The sequence below is a fragment of the Penicillium odoratum genome (genome assembly GCF_028828045.1).
Source record: "Penicillium odoratum strain IBT 22623 chromosome Unknown utg000005l_segment0_segment0, whole genome shotgun sequence".
Taxonomy (NCBI): domain Eukaryota; kingdom Fungi; phylum Ascomycota; class Eurotiomycetes; order Eurotiales; family Aspergillaceae; genus Penicillium; species Penicillium odoratum.
The window spans coordinates 2,931,632-2,945,869 of NW_026643147.1; the positions used below are offsets into that span (position 1 = coordinate 2,931,632).

At 46.6% G+C, this 14,238-nt stretch overlaps 3 protein-coding genes across 3 annotated transcripts; 1 reads left to right on the forward strand and 2 right to left on the reverse strand.

Annotated features, from left to right (window-relative positions):
• Positions 1 to 565: 565 nt before the first annotated feature.
• On the reverse strand, positions 566 to 1,540 carry N7520_006637 (SIR2 family histone deacetylase; the record flags this gene model as incomplete). Its single annotated transcript, XM_057140571.1, has 2 exons — positions 566 to 1,125; positions 1,207 to 1,540. The coding sequence occupies 2 exons, from the start codon at positions 1,538 to 1,540 to the stop codon at positions 566 to 568; spliced, it is 894 nt and encodes a 297-aa protein (XP_056994577.1).
• A 2,469-nt stretch (positions 1,541 to 4,009) lies between these two features.
• Positions 4,010 to 7,925, forward strand: N7520_006638 (uncharacterized protein; the record flags this gene model as incomplete). Its single annotated transcript, XM_057140572.1, has 3 exons — positions 4,010 to 7,252; positions 7,315 to 7,590; positions 7,650 to 7,925. 3 exons carry the CDS (start codon positions 4,010 to 4,012, stop codon positions 7,923 to 7,925), a joined length of 3,795 nt encoding a protein of 1,264 aa, XP_056994578.1.
• Positions 7,926 to 8,964: 1,039 nt separating this feature from the next.
• On the reverse strand, positions 8,965 to 10,978 carry N7520_006639 (Serine/threonine-protein kinase 32B; the record flags this gene model as incomplete). The annotated part of the gene is made up of 7 exons (XM_057140573.1): positions 8,965 to 9,499; positions 9,552 to 10,036; positions 10,086 to 10,241; positions 10,292 to 10,496; positions 10,549 to 10,660; positions 10,719 to 10,841; positions 10,936 to 10,978. The coding sequence occupies 7 exons, from the start codon at positions 10,976 to 10,978 to the stop codon at positions 8,965 to 8,967; spliced, it is 1,659 nt and encodes a 552-aa protein (XP_056994579.1).
• Positions 10,979 to 14,238: the final 3,260 nt, after the last annotated feature.

The following is a 14,238-nucleotide window of genomic DNA, read 5'->3' on the forward strand; positions in this document are numbered from 1 at the left end:
TAACAGGCTTTGTCTTGCGTTCCTGTCTCTTGCTGAATGAAGCGGCAGTATGGGACCTGAAAGACGCGCAATTGTAAGCTTTTTAAAAGTCTTTGTTGATATCAACATGATGTTTTCTCGCAGGCGCGGGGTGGGGTAGACAGTGTTATCATGGACACACGAATGCGAAAACATACCGAGGAAGAAGAGCTAAATATGTTAGTACGTCGCCTTTGAGGCTCAGACTGACACGTCCAGGTCCTTCTGAAAAGCGAATGTGGGGTGGAGTTGACAAGTGGGATCGACGACGTTATCGATATGAGATTTGTTTTGGTGGATTCCCTAGCAACGATTTCTGCCTCAGGCACCAGTTTATATCCCAATCAACGAACAAGTTGATTTGTTTGTCATTGGACTTGATTGAAGTGTTTCAAACTATTGTATATGATGTCTCAAATTTGAAACGTTGACAGGGCAACACATAGTATGAAAAGCGTTGAATGTTTGTGAAATGTATCTTTCGTGCACAGATATATTCACACATTGGAAACTTCCCTCCCAACCGTATCAGACTCTTAGGCCACAATCAAATTTTCCCAATGATGCCCTTCAAAAGCTCTGGAACCAGTACCGCAGCGTCGCCTTGGAAAAACCAATCTCCATACTTCAAAACATCACCAGCCTCAGCATCCATATTGATCACGGCCACGCGGGCACCGGCATGGCGAGCAGTGTCGATATAGTGTGAGGCGGAACTGACACTGAGGCTTGTGCCAATAACCAACATGAGGTCAATGTAACCTTCATCAAACCACTCCTCGACGGCGTCGATAATATTGCTAGGAAGACATTCCTCATACCAAACTACGCCTGGTCGTAGCAGCCCGTCACACTTGGGACACTGCGGCAGATCAGCAATCTCCAAATCTGGAACTGAATTCGCAACATCTGATATATCGACCTCGTTCTCCCTCGAGGCAGGCAAGTTCAACCCCTTTTGGGGGATTGCAAGGGCGGGAACGATGGGGTCGGTAAAGTCATTTTGACGCGTGTAGTCGCAAGAGGCCTCGTTGCATTTAACATCGAACAGAGATCCATGCAGTAGATACAGCTGCCTGGGTGGGTGCTGCGCTCTTGGCGACAAACCTAGACAAACAATACAGGGTTGAGCATTAGACTTGAATCATATCAACAGATTATAAGCTATAGCCAAACAGGGATCCCTACCATCAACATTCTGAGATATAGTGATAAAGTCTCTATTCTTCCGTGCCAGTTCCGCGAGAGCATAATGTGCCTTGTTTGGCTCTGCTTCGAGAGCCAAATGTCGGCGATGGCTATAAAACTGCCACACAAGCCCTGGATTTTCATTGAAAGCGGATGGAGTGGCGAGTGAGCTGCCGCGGTACTTTCGCCAGAGCCCACCAGCACCACGAAAGGTGGGTAGGCCAGAGGGTGCAGATAGCCCGGCCCCGACCAAAGCCGTGATTCGCCTACATCCTTTCAGATATTCAGTAAATGACTGAATATCGGCGAGAGAAATGTTAGGCAGATTAGCCATTTTCGTTTCCAGATAGTGGACAGGAGAGAAGTCGATGGCAGTTGGGAGCAGAGACGCGGAGGTTTTAATTGCAGAATTCTTTGTCCTTGAAGTCAGCAGGGTGGGGATGTAGAGAGCTGCAAAATACACTAGTACATACTAACCTCAAAGAACCACAATCTGTTGAAGTTCTTTCGACAAGGCAATACGATAATTGAGAGAAGAATTTATTCAGCAATAAAAAATTTAGGATATAGAGAGAAGCTAACGAGAAAGAGAAAGCTAGAGGCCAGGGCAAAAATAGTATTTATTCCCCTCAGTCAAACAGTCAGATAGTCTATCAGTTTCATATCTCCTGGTCACTAGGGCTGTGGATTATAGATCATAATATGGAGTATTATGTCATCAATAGGTGCCATGGTCTAGTGGTATGACGACACATTGTGGTAGTTCACAGTGAATCTGTGTTAGCCCCGGTTCGATTCCGGGTGGCGCCAGTTCTTTTTGCATTTCTTATTTTTTTGCTCTTCATCGACCATATTATTGATACATACATATCTCTCTGAAATTCGATCAAACGGCTTCTGGTTATCGCTGTTGTGGACTACACAACGCTGCATATATTCGTAATCTACTCCGTACTCTATCAGGAGTACAGTGATGCCAGCTTGACCGCCTTCCCTTGACCGCCTCCAACGTCTGTCTGATGTCCAACATCATATACAGGCATTATTAAGCCATTCATGAATTCAAATAAAACCATGAATTTCATCCAAAGGTGCCATGGTCTAGTGGTATGACGACACATTGTGGTAGTTCACAGTGAATCTGTGTTAGCCCCGGTTCGATTCCGGGTGGCGCCAGTTTCTTTTTGCACTTTTGTTTGTTGCTTTCTATAACCGTGAAATTTTTATCTCCGAAATTAATTCGCTAATAAACAGCTTCCTACTGTTTGTTGCTATTAGTAGAGAAGAGGACGTTAAACTCTGATAGCAATGTGAATTGATAGTAGAAACCTGCTAGGAGAATTGTTCACTATATGAGTGAAGCGGCTAAATATGCTCGAAACCTGGTAAATACTTGATTTGCGTATTTGGCGAGGCATGTTTCGTCTTCGAATACGTTATTCCTGGAAGAAAATTTGGTCCACATCAGTAGTCGAGGCATTAGCAATGGTAGCAACTTTTCTAGAGCTCGTCTATCAAATAAGCACTACTTAACGAAGGTATGTAAGGCTTCACGTTTCTGGAATTCACAGTAAACTACCACTAGATATCAAGATAACAAGCAATACCAAATGAAAAATCCAAGAGTCAGCATAAGGTCTCACATTACCCACGACCCCGGAAAGCATGCCCACGAGTGATATTCTAGGAGGCAAGTTACGGGCCTTCGTTAGAGTGGCCGGAACCAAACCCCGAGTAACTCAGCACTATGGCTGAAAGGAAAGCACAGATATTTTCGAATTCATTGATTCGGCTAGCTTTTGAAGACATAAGAGTCTTTTATCGATTCATGTCTATTATGAGTGGCCATGGAAAAAAGGAGCAGCTTTTCTTGCAAAATAAGTTATATTATGTTAGAGCAATTTCAGCGAGCATGAAACCCGGTTGATCCGCAAGGACCATGGAACGAAGGTAGCATGATAGTTGTCTAGATTACCCACAGACTAGAGCCTGTCCAGTCTATTTTTTCTATCAGCCAAAGAGAGCTATTTCCATATTATAGCTATTGCCCTTGGACAGTCCGAGAATGGTAAAACTCGGCTTACTCGGGGAATTCAACATCAGAGCCGGCCTGACAATTCCGAGTACAGGTAGAAAGCCGCATTATCCAAGTAGAACTATAAGTCAATTATATACCATGTCTGTTTTAGGGTATTCAATGAAGAGAAATGGTGATATCTAATATATTCAAACAAACTTATTACGAATCTGCGAGCTCAGGCGCTCGGACTTCTTGCCTCATCTGGGATATTCGGACCCTGCGGACTCTGCAAGCTCGGAACACCTTTCAATACACCGTTATTCGATAGAATCCACGGTTCATCAGCTCTGGTTCATGCATCGCGAGACTATTGCCCGGTGGGAGTCCCTGGCGAACCAGACAAGGGAACCAAAAAGAGATAGTGTGTGGAAACCTTAGTTATAGATGATAGAATCTTCTGATAGGCTCATATACTGGGAGAAAAGATTAGAAGCGTTCAGGAATTGTTTGGTACGCAGAGGCTAGATCACCGATCTAACTTGGGTCAAACTTCGGGTAAATCCTTGTAACTACTACCATTTATTCTGCCTTGTCCAACCTCTCTGCCTCTCTTTCCCGAAGGATTTTTGCTTTTATTCTCTCATGGCGATTAGTTCTTGCTAGTGGGATCTTCTGTATATCACATCGTATTTTCCATTTATCATCAGAGACTGCCACTTCCTCATGATATAGACCACGCTGTTGTTACCCCACATCAAAATGTGTTGATCTCCCCGAAAGAAAATGAATCCGCCCGCTTTACCTGCCAATGAGAATGAATGGAAGGTCACCTACGATGGAAACGATGACCAAAAACAGGTGTCAGATGGAAGAAGAGTTCTATCTCGGACTCTCTCAATACCGAAAACCATGTGCATTCTGTCCGACGAAAAGACCGAGATATCGACAGTCACCGAACTCACATCTCCGAAAATGAAGCTACCAGATCTCGGAAGTGATAGTCCCGAGCGAGTGTTTCCAGTTCGATCCGTCGTTTCCTTTGATCCCACTCTTTCTCCGGCCCTCTTAACACCATCACTGGAGAAGCTAGAGAGTCCATTCCCCCAATTTCCATTCGGAGATACATTTCGAGTGACAGAATCCCCCAATGATGAATCAGAGGAAATTCGCAAAACGCCCGGGGATTCCAGTGATGGAGAGCCAGCACCGAGAAGACCGGATTCCCTAGCACGAATGCATCACCAACTGAGCCTTTCCAACATTTCTTCATCATTACCGCGTTTATCAGCAGAGAACGGAGAATTTTCTTCCATCGATGAGTCGATTCGCTTGTCAGATAAATCCCTCGAAGCCTCAAGTCCTTCCGCCCAGCTGCAGGATATCATTCGTCAAGGCGGACAAGTGTTGACCAGGAATGAGTTAAAGACAGGACTGGGATATTCAGAGGACGAAAGAAATGTAGCAGTTCAACCGTTTGGCGCACTGCTTGTTCTGTCAGAGTTGGGCAATAAAATGGTTGTTCAAGCTGCTAGCTCGAACTCGAAGGACATTTTAGGCTTTTCGCCAGATGATCTCTTCGAGCTGGAATCCGTTCGCCTGGTATTACCCGAGTCACAACAAAGCAGGTTCTTCTCACACATCAACTATGTCTCGAGTGATCATTATGACGTGGCAACATGGGGCCCTGAAGTCTTTCCACTTCAAATTGCAAGTTATGGAGGCATCCCCAAACATCTTTGGTGCACAATGCATACTAGCAAGGTATACCGGAATTATATCATCTGTGAGCTGGAGCTCGACATTGGAGATATTCAAGCCCAGGGATATGGCGTCGGTTCTCAGGAATCACACGAAGATTATGAAATGTCGACTGCGCCCCGAGCAGGCCCCACTGCTTTTCAGTCTAAACCCCATCATACAGAAAGAGCCGATTGTCTAGAGTCGGGGCTCTTGAACGCGCTTCCCCGCATTATACAGCAGATATCAAGTGCTCAAACACTTGAAACAGTTGTTGAGCACTCCATGGTCAGTGTGAAACACTTGATACGCTCTCATCGTAATACTATGTACCATTTCGACAGTAACCGGAACGGCATTGTTGTTGCAGATTCTGTTGATCCATCTTCCGGTATGAGTTCATTAGATGGCATAGAGTTTTCCGAGTCAACCTTCTCAGCGGACTTGAAGAAGCAATATCTCCGCAATAGAGTCACTTTTGCCTATCGAAAAAGCAAATTCACTGCAACCTTGGCTTACCGGGTATCTACAGTCAAGGCTGGATTGGATCTATCTCGTTGTTATCTGTTGGCGGCCCCGGAATCATCCGAAGCGCATCCAAATAATTCTGTGCAGGCTTGCATATCGATTGGCATTTACGTTTTTGGAAAACTGTGGGGATTAATATCTTGCCAATCATACAACGCCACACGACTTCATCCCCTTGTCCAGAGAACATGCTGGTTATTGAGTGAAACTTTCTCCAGTAACATCGAACGCCTGTCATATACTTTGCCTTTTCAAGTCGAACAAAAACATGTTCATCCCGGGTCAGACACAAAGCAAGACATCAAAACACCTTCCGGTGATCTTCTCGACATCTTTGGCGCTGATTATGCCGCTGCGTTTATACTTGGAGAGACAAAGATCCTGGGAAGACCTCCTGATACCCAAGAAGCTTTGGCATTGCTGGTATTCCTGAGAGCCAAGGAACTAGATACTATCCTCTGGTCGACAGACATTCTTTCTGACTTCGAAGATCTCGAATATTCCCCCGGATTCCGTCACCTCTCTAGCCTAATTTACATCCCTCTCTCCGCTGACGGGCAACATTTTATCATACTCTTCCGCGGGGAGACGGAAAGCGGCAGAGGCCAGGGTGAGTGGTCGGCAGGCGAGCTCGGAAAAGCATCGATACTGTCTTTATTGTACCGGACCTTCACCGATATCTGGCAGGAGAAGGAGGCTACCATGCAGGATAATCAGCTCATGAGACTCTTACTCGCTAACTCTGCTCATGAGTTCCGCACACCTCTTAACGCTATAATAAACTACCTGGAGATTGCCTTGGATGGAAAAATAAACCAAGAGACTCGAGACAATCTATCCAGATCCCATTCGGCGTCGAAGTCTCTAGTATACATTATCAATGATTTACTGGACCTCACCAACGCAGAGAATGGACAGAATCTAATCAAGGATGAGATCTTTAGTCTGTCTGAGACTCTGTGCGAGGCAACTGATATCTTCTGGGAGGAAGCAAGGCAGAAGCATGTTAATATTCAAGTGGTGCAACATGCGGCATTGCCCACAGTTCTTGGAGACCAGCGTCGAGTGCGACAAGTTATCACCAACCTTATCAGCAATGCCGTTCAAAACACCTCAACCGGCGCGGTTACCATTGAGTCCTGCATTCTGACCGAATCATGTGAGGATGGACACACTGCTATTGAAGTGGCAATCCACGATACAGGCTCTGGTATGTCCCAAGAGGCAGTCGAGACATTGTTCTGCGAATTGGAGCAGGTCTCAAACAAAGAGTACACACAAAGCCCCAAAACCTACGAGAAAAACTCCGGCATATCAGCCTCAGAAACAGAAAGTGTCCTCGGCCTAGGTCTTGCACTGGTTGCAAGAATCGTCCGCAACATGAACGGCCAACTAAGCCTAAAATCCGAAGAAGGGAAAGGCAGCTGCTTCAAAATCCGTCTAAAATTCTCCCTACCACCGGAAGATCGCCACGCATCCCAACCCGCCACACAATCTATCACGAACGCAGATACCCAGTCCAAAAGGCAAGGATGTGACACTGGAAGATCAAACGAAGCCCCGTGCGACCGAAATCAATCAAGGAGTGCCGAGCGGGAAGAAAACAAAAACGAGCCAAAATACGAGAAAGGCGGGGGTCCCTGTCATTGCGGCTCAGCCATCGGGAAAGTGAACAACCCACTCATAGATGCCGATATCTCATTGAAGAATGGGCAATCGCGAAATCTGACTGTTCTTTCTTCTGGTGAGAAGCTCGAAGATGTAAGCATGCATTAGCAAGCCTCTTTTACTCATTTAGGACGGTGCTGACGTTGTCTTTGCAGAAAGTACCTTCGCGTTCTGGCCAAGACCGGAAGCACTCCGTCATGGATTCTGTTCCCCAACCGACCGGACCGGATGAGATTGGCATGGCAGGGTCCATGACTAGAAATTCACTTCATATCCTCATCGCCGAAGATGATCCTATCAATAGCTCAATTGTCAAGAAGCGGCTTGGGAAATTCGGATATTCGATTTGCATGACGGGGAATGGAAAGGAATGTGCATCCGTTCATCGCGAAAGTCCGTTTTCTTTTGACGTGATTCTTATGGATCTTCAGGTATGAAACCTAACGATAGATTTCAATTTTTGGTCAGCAATACTGATTGTTCTATATAGATGCCTATCGTGGACGGGCTTAGTGCCACCAAGATGATTCGTGAATACGAGCAACAAAGTACCAATCGGAGGACTCCAGTTTTTGCAGTTTCGGCTTCTTTGTTCGAAAAAGATCGTCAGATTTATTTGGATGCTGGGTTCGATGGGTGGATTATGAAACCCATTGACTTTCAACGTGTGCATTTACTTCTTAATGGGGTTTTGTCTGCCGAGAGGAGGGATGCCGCGCTCTATCAGCCTGGAATGTGGGAACAGGGCGGTTGGTTTGGCAGATAGTGTACAAAGATGGTCGTTTCAAGTGGAAATCTGTTCAAACAGAGCTTGGGAGTTCTTATCGCATCCCTGTATGTTCCACTAGTTTCAACGCGTGGACCCTTTAAAAAAGGCTATATTCCTCAGTAGTCCGCGGACAGCGGACATTGTGTCTGACAAGTTGAATAACAAGCAAGGCAAGAAGCTCATCGACCAGGTAAAAATCGATACGTACAAGGTTCCAACGTTCGAAGGAGACATCTGGATGATCCATACCATCTTAAAATAGAACAGAGAGTACGGAGCCAAGGATATACATATACTCAAAAGGCACCTAATCATACAAAGACAGGATGTGATCAATTAATTGATGAATTCATTTACATCCCAAATCGGGAAAAGCCGGATGCACAAACAAGAACACATAATCCGCTGCTGTTCCATAAAGCGCAGCAAGCTCCAGTCCGTTCTAGTGTAATGTGATAAAAAAACAAAGAGAAGTCGTGTCCGTAATGAAAACAGGGTATGAGAAACGCCGATGAAAACAATGAACAAAATTGAAAACATGGCGGGCTATAAATACCTGTGGAGACAGCCTACCTGGGTTAATTGAATGCATCATCTGTACAAGTTCAAACAAAAGAAACAAAGAAAAAAAAATAGATTATCGCTGAATCAGGGGAATCTAGAAGAAGAAAACTGAGGTGGTGCCACGGGCGACTCATCCTTTCTGCAATCCATTGCAGAGTAGATTGCATGGAAATATCCATAAAGGTCCGAACGAACTTGATTCTCGCATGGAGGATCATGTAAGCGTAATGAATCAAGCTGGCGGCATTCAGGCCGGCTGATTGGGGTTCATCGGGGTTTCTCGGAAGAACGGCAAGGAAGACTGGTCATTCCGCCAAGAGATGCCAAATTGAAAGCTTCGGCTATAGATACTTGGGCGTGATGCCCAAGTAGGCGAAGGGAATGTGTAACGGCACGACTTTGAGGATAACCAATATCTGGCATCCAAACATGCAGAAAAACAATTCCCTCGCGTGAAGTATTTAGAGCCTCTTTAGCTGATGATTTGCCGAGCTCCTTCTTTGCCCAGAACACCTGGCTCTGTGGGCTTCGGACTGCGGTCACGACCCTTCTTACGACTCAGGAACGAGAGCATGCCGCTGTTGGAGCCCTTTCCTTTCGCCGCGTCACCGTCGAGACCCTCTGCAGGGAGGGTGGAGCTGTGATTGGCGAGCTCGCTCCAGCTACCAGCTTCTTCCAATACCATTTGTACACCTCCTCCTTTGCTCATCTTTCGTGTCGCACCAGCCCGCCGAGACGGTGGCGGTAAGGGGCGGTGGAAAGAGGGAGGTTGAGGCGGAGGAGAGGCCGATGCCCGAGTCGAGGGGGAGGGTGGTTGGCCGATTGAGGCCGAGTCGTTCGGGTCGAGATTCTCACTACCCGGTGTGGTCGGCTCAATCGTGTGTAGTGGGTGAGCAACCCCCTCGTTTAGAGATGAAACGCGAACGGCGGAGTCATGTTGGGAGGGTTGTCGGGTGTGAGAGGTATTGATTTTGGTGGTTGCATTGGGCAGGCATTCTTCGGGGTTTCTAAAAGGAATGTTAGCAAGACTAGTGTGCAGGGTCCAATGGAATAGCTTACATTACTGCGGCAATGGCTTCGGCGGCACTGCCTTGGTAGTCGACGGTGGTGTAGTCGAATGGTTCAAACATGGTCTCAATCAAGCGATGAAGTTCATCCTCTCGGATTTCCTTGGCCGTGGCATCGTCACGTAGTTCTGCACGCGGCTTCTGTCGACGGGCCCGGGCTTCCAAGGGCGCCTCCTCCAACAAGAGTTCCTCCAGATCGTATGTTGCATCGAAGTTCGTCTTGTCGCTAGACGGTCGGAACACCGGGGGAATCTCTTTTCGCTCGAGAGCTTCAAAGTCGATGTCGGCGAAGAACTCATGTGAGGTGAAACTCTCAAAGCTAATGGCACCAATCCGGCGACTGCGGTCACGCTCCATCAAGGCCATCAAAGCTCGCAGACAGGGGACTGAAACTGCGGGGTTGGTGACATAGTATTTCGGTGATGCCTTTTTGATGTTTTCGCTCAGGGTATCCTGGCTGCGGCCCTCGAATGGACGCTGCATTGATGGTCAGCTCAGTCCATCGCAATGCGCAAACACAACATACCTTGTTGTAAATGCATTCGTAAAACGTGACACCCAAAGACCACCAGTCAACTTCAAAGTAATATCCGCCGCCTTCATACACTTCTGGGGCCAGGTAAGCTAATGTTCCCGACTTGCTTGTGAGAGGCTTTCCTGGTCGGAAATCCGATGCCACATTCTAGATTGCCGTTAGTCGCTACAAATGCGAATGAAAGTCACGTCACGTACGAAATCTGCCAAGTGAACATGGCCTTCAGAATCCAATAGCACATTATCCGGCTTAACGTCGCGATGAATGATGCCTTGAGAATGAATATATCTCAAAGCACAGCCAAGTTCTGCGGCCCAAAAGCGCACTGCTTCTTCGGTGAAGCATTTGCGGGAGATATGGAATCGAAGGTCGCCACCATTCATTAGATCGACAACGAGGTAGCTGGCGGACGGTTAGTATACTAAGCTCGAATAAGTGATTTGCTATGACCCACATGTATTCGATGTCCTGGAAACTATAACGCAAATTGCACAGGAAGGGATGGTTCAAGTGTTCGAGCATTCGTCGTTCACGAATCATGTTCCGTACGCTTTCCGAACGTACGACTTACAAGCAGATTAGCAAAGCTTCTGAGGTGGGGGGCCCAAAAAGTGGTTGGCATACCCTCTTCTTTTCGAATGTATTTTAGGGCGAAAGTAAGGCCGGTATCTTTCCTCTCAACGATGCGAACTTTGCCGAAGGCACCCTTTCCAACTACCCGAAGGAGGCGAAAGTGGTTGAGGTTGACTGGGTGACACGGATTAGCATATACATCCTAGCTTTGACGAGAGGTTTAATGGCCCCCAACAAGCCTTCTCAGTCCTCCAGAATCATCACGTACCAGCCTCGTTAGAAGAAATGGGCTTTCCTTGTGTATTTCCCATTCTGGCGGAAGTAAACGGGGACGTAGGTTGGGGAAGACTAGGATCTGCCCAGCAACATCACTTGTCTTAAGAACCTTGGGGGATCTGATCAATCACGTCGTGCAAGTTGGAGAATCCAACAAGTACTGAAGAGAATATGTGAATAAGAATTTCAGAGCAGGAGGGCCATGGGAATTGTTCAGAGGCGGCAGAATCGCGGAGCGGGGTGTTGCAATGGAATGCGGCGGGCGAAGACCGGGAGCCGCAACGACAGGGAAAGTGCGACGGGGATGACGGATAGGCAGTTAAGACGATCGATCAAGTTGAAACAATTCACTGTGAGGAATTGTATCGCTGTCAGACAGGGTATTCACGATTGGAAGCGGGTGAGGTCGGGGTTTCGGGGGGCCAAAAGGAGCCACAAGCCAAGATGAGCCTGTATCGCGAAGGCGCAAAGAAATCGAATGGGGAAGCGACAAAGAACCGAGACAAATGTCTTGCAGCTTGAAGATTTGACCAAATTGGATCAAGACGTGGAATGTCAAGATTGAAAGAAAGGGGATGAGGGTTTGAGCGGTCAAAAAGGTTATGGCAGTAAAAGTGGAGCCAATCAGACTCGCGTGTCGGGGAAAGTAGAAAGGGGGAAGAACTACACGGCTTTCATGATTTTTGTAAGAATCATTTACTTCAGGGCTTTTTTAATCATAATTAACTAACAGCTTTCCAAGGTTAAGATGTCAAGTACCTAATATCTACGTTTGGTTTACTATATATCATCTTGGAATGGAATACACGGACCTCCAACTTAGCCATGTGATCGCCAAACCTAGACCCACGGGGGCGGAAAAAAAAGGGCGAGAAAAACCTCTGCAGTCGAAGGTTGTCCTATCTCCAAGAAAACAATCGATAATGGAAGATTTCGATAGGAAATAATGTATTAGGTGCATCAGGTCTTAGACGAGACTGGTTCATTACCAGTTAAGTGCTGCAGAACCCATCTCATCTGCGGATTTCCTGCTCCAGTCTGACCTGTCAGATATTGAATCATCCCTACGCCGTAGTAATGTGCTCTGTACCCATTGGCGAAGATTGGGGCCCAAGACAAGTCAATTTGCTCGCCGAAAATGGTCTCAAATTGCGGGCAAGGGATTGTCCATAAGTTTTCGCCCCCAAATCGAACCAACCACAGCGCAGATCATGCACCTGCATTGCATTGGACTGGTCACCCTGTCGCCACGCGACATCCTTATAACACGTCTCATCTCTCGTGGCAGCCACGTTACTGACCGCCCTTGTTTAAGATGCAGGCCTCGACTCTCCCGTCGCACTGGAACGGCCGTAGAACGCCTGCAGAACATTCGAATGTTCGAAGATACAAAAGGGATGAAGTGACCTGTCCATCGGCCCTTGCAGGTCCCGAACCCACTAGCGAACAGGTAGATCATCCCTATGCGCACCGGGCGCGGATTTGATCGTATTATCACGCCATTTCAGTTTTTGAAACCCCACTAGGATCGAGCGTTATTCAAAATTGATCGTGGACATGTATATTTTGAGTCAAAGAAAGGTGATTGTTTTGCTTGGCACTGGCGTAGTGGATCATCAGACCAGGGCGGACAAAGTCTAGTCATCCTGCATACCATAGGCGTTTCAGCTGCAACCAAGAATATTGCCCGCCTGTTTCAAATTTGTACTTTTGACTTTGAACTTTGGCTGATTCAGGAGTTCCGGTCTGACTTTGAGGCCACCAATACCGATTGGTCGCTTGGTCTTTCCGGGTGCCCCTATTGATCAGCATGATTCTCCGTTCTTTTTTTCAACCTTCCGAAGCTAAGCTGAGTGGAGTGACAGATGTGGATGTGGATATGAACTTAAAACACAGGTCTCCTATCAGTACGGATCAAAGCACAAGAATGTTCAAGTGTATACAGACCTCGTAGGTCGGGAGATAAGAATCATCCAGTCCTTGGGTTAGTGCATAGATTAAATTGGGACTGTTCTCCATTGTCTAAACCGATCAATGCACTGAAAGTCCGGACTTTTGTGGATTTATGGTAGCTAATTCTTAAAACCTTCCCACAGAGCCACAAGCGACCGAGGCCAATACATTGAGAAGACAATCATGGACTTTGAACCTGAATTGGACCTAATGATTAGTAGGTCTTTACCAGTTTGTGCATCCCATTGCTGGATTATCCTATCAAGAATGCCAGATATTTAGTTGAAATAGAATGGACCTGAAAGGTACGTAGCTCTTTACCCGTGTGGGTATCCCGCAACTTGATGCTGCAGAATGAAGGAGAGAACTGTGCCTGGATGACCCTCAAGGGTCTTGAACTCTCTGCCAGTCTACAGATCCCAGAGCTAAATTAATGGACCCATCCTTTGCGCCCGAGGCCAAAAGTTCCCTTGGTCCGGAATCGGAGAAGACCATTGACCAGACGATATGGAAGTGGCCTTCTAGCGTCTGCAAGTCTGCGCTCCAATGACTTTTCCACTTGCAGTAGCAAATTTATCCATTTAGACCGTTCGTTACCAAAGGTCTTTCGGGTAATGCTTTCCAACGGTGAACTTACCTGACCCGAGCAATAAATTTGCGTTGGAGCAGTATCGGCCATGTGGCTGATTTTGCAGATGAATCGATTTGCTCCAAACAGAAATTGGGGAGTCAGACCCATGACCTCCTAGATTAAATTGATTACTTGATGTTAGTGAGATCTATAGATACATACCTTGATATCTCGTAGAGAGTTATTTATCTTAAAAGCTTCTGATATGGCGCCCATCTAGCCGGCGAAGGAATGTCTTCAGGAACGGGAGAAGCTGCATGTCGGAGATTTAAGCTTCGCTCCGCTCTAAATGATACACCCGGTGATGACATAAATAATGGAGCTCTGCCGGGAGATACTGTTCAATCATCTCGCTTTCCATATCTGATCGATAAGTTCCATGGCCAACTAGGTTGCAAATGTTGTATCTGAGCTTCCGGTTCATGACTTGAAGACAATGTGCTGCAATCATAGCATGTGTTCTTCTTCATCCATCCACATGAAATATACACTGTTTGTTGTAAGTAGGAACTCTCGAAATGATAGATGTAGAGTGCGAACTGGGGATTGAATGTCCTCAGGGACGTTGAGAACAGAATGGAGCTGGCTCATTGGAGGCTCAATATCATCAACGGAAGTGGAAAGAAATGCTCCAAGCTTAGAGACTTTCTACCGTCACTCCCTTTTCTGGTACCGTCACTTCCCTAAAAAATCAGTAAAATGACTTTTATT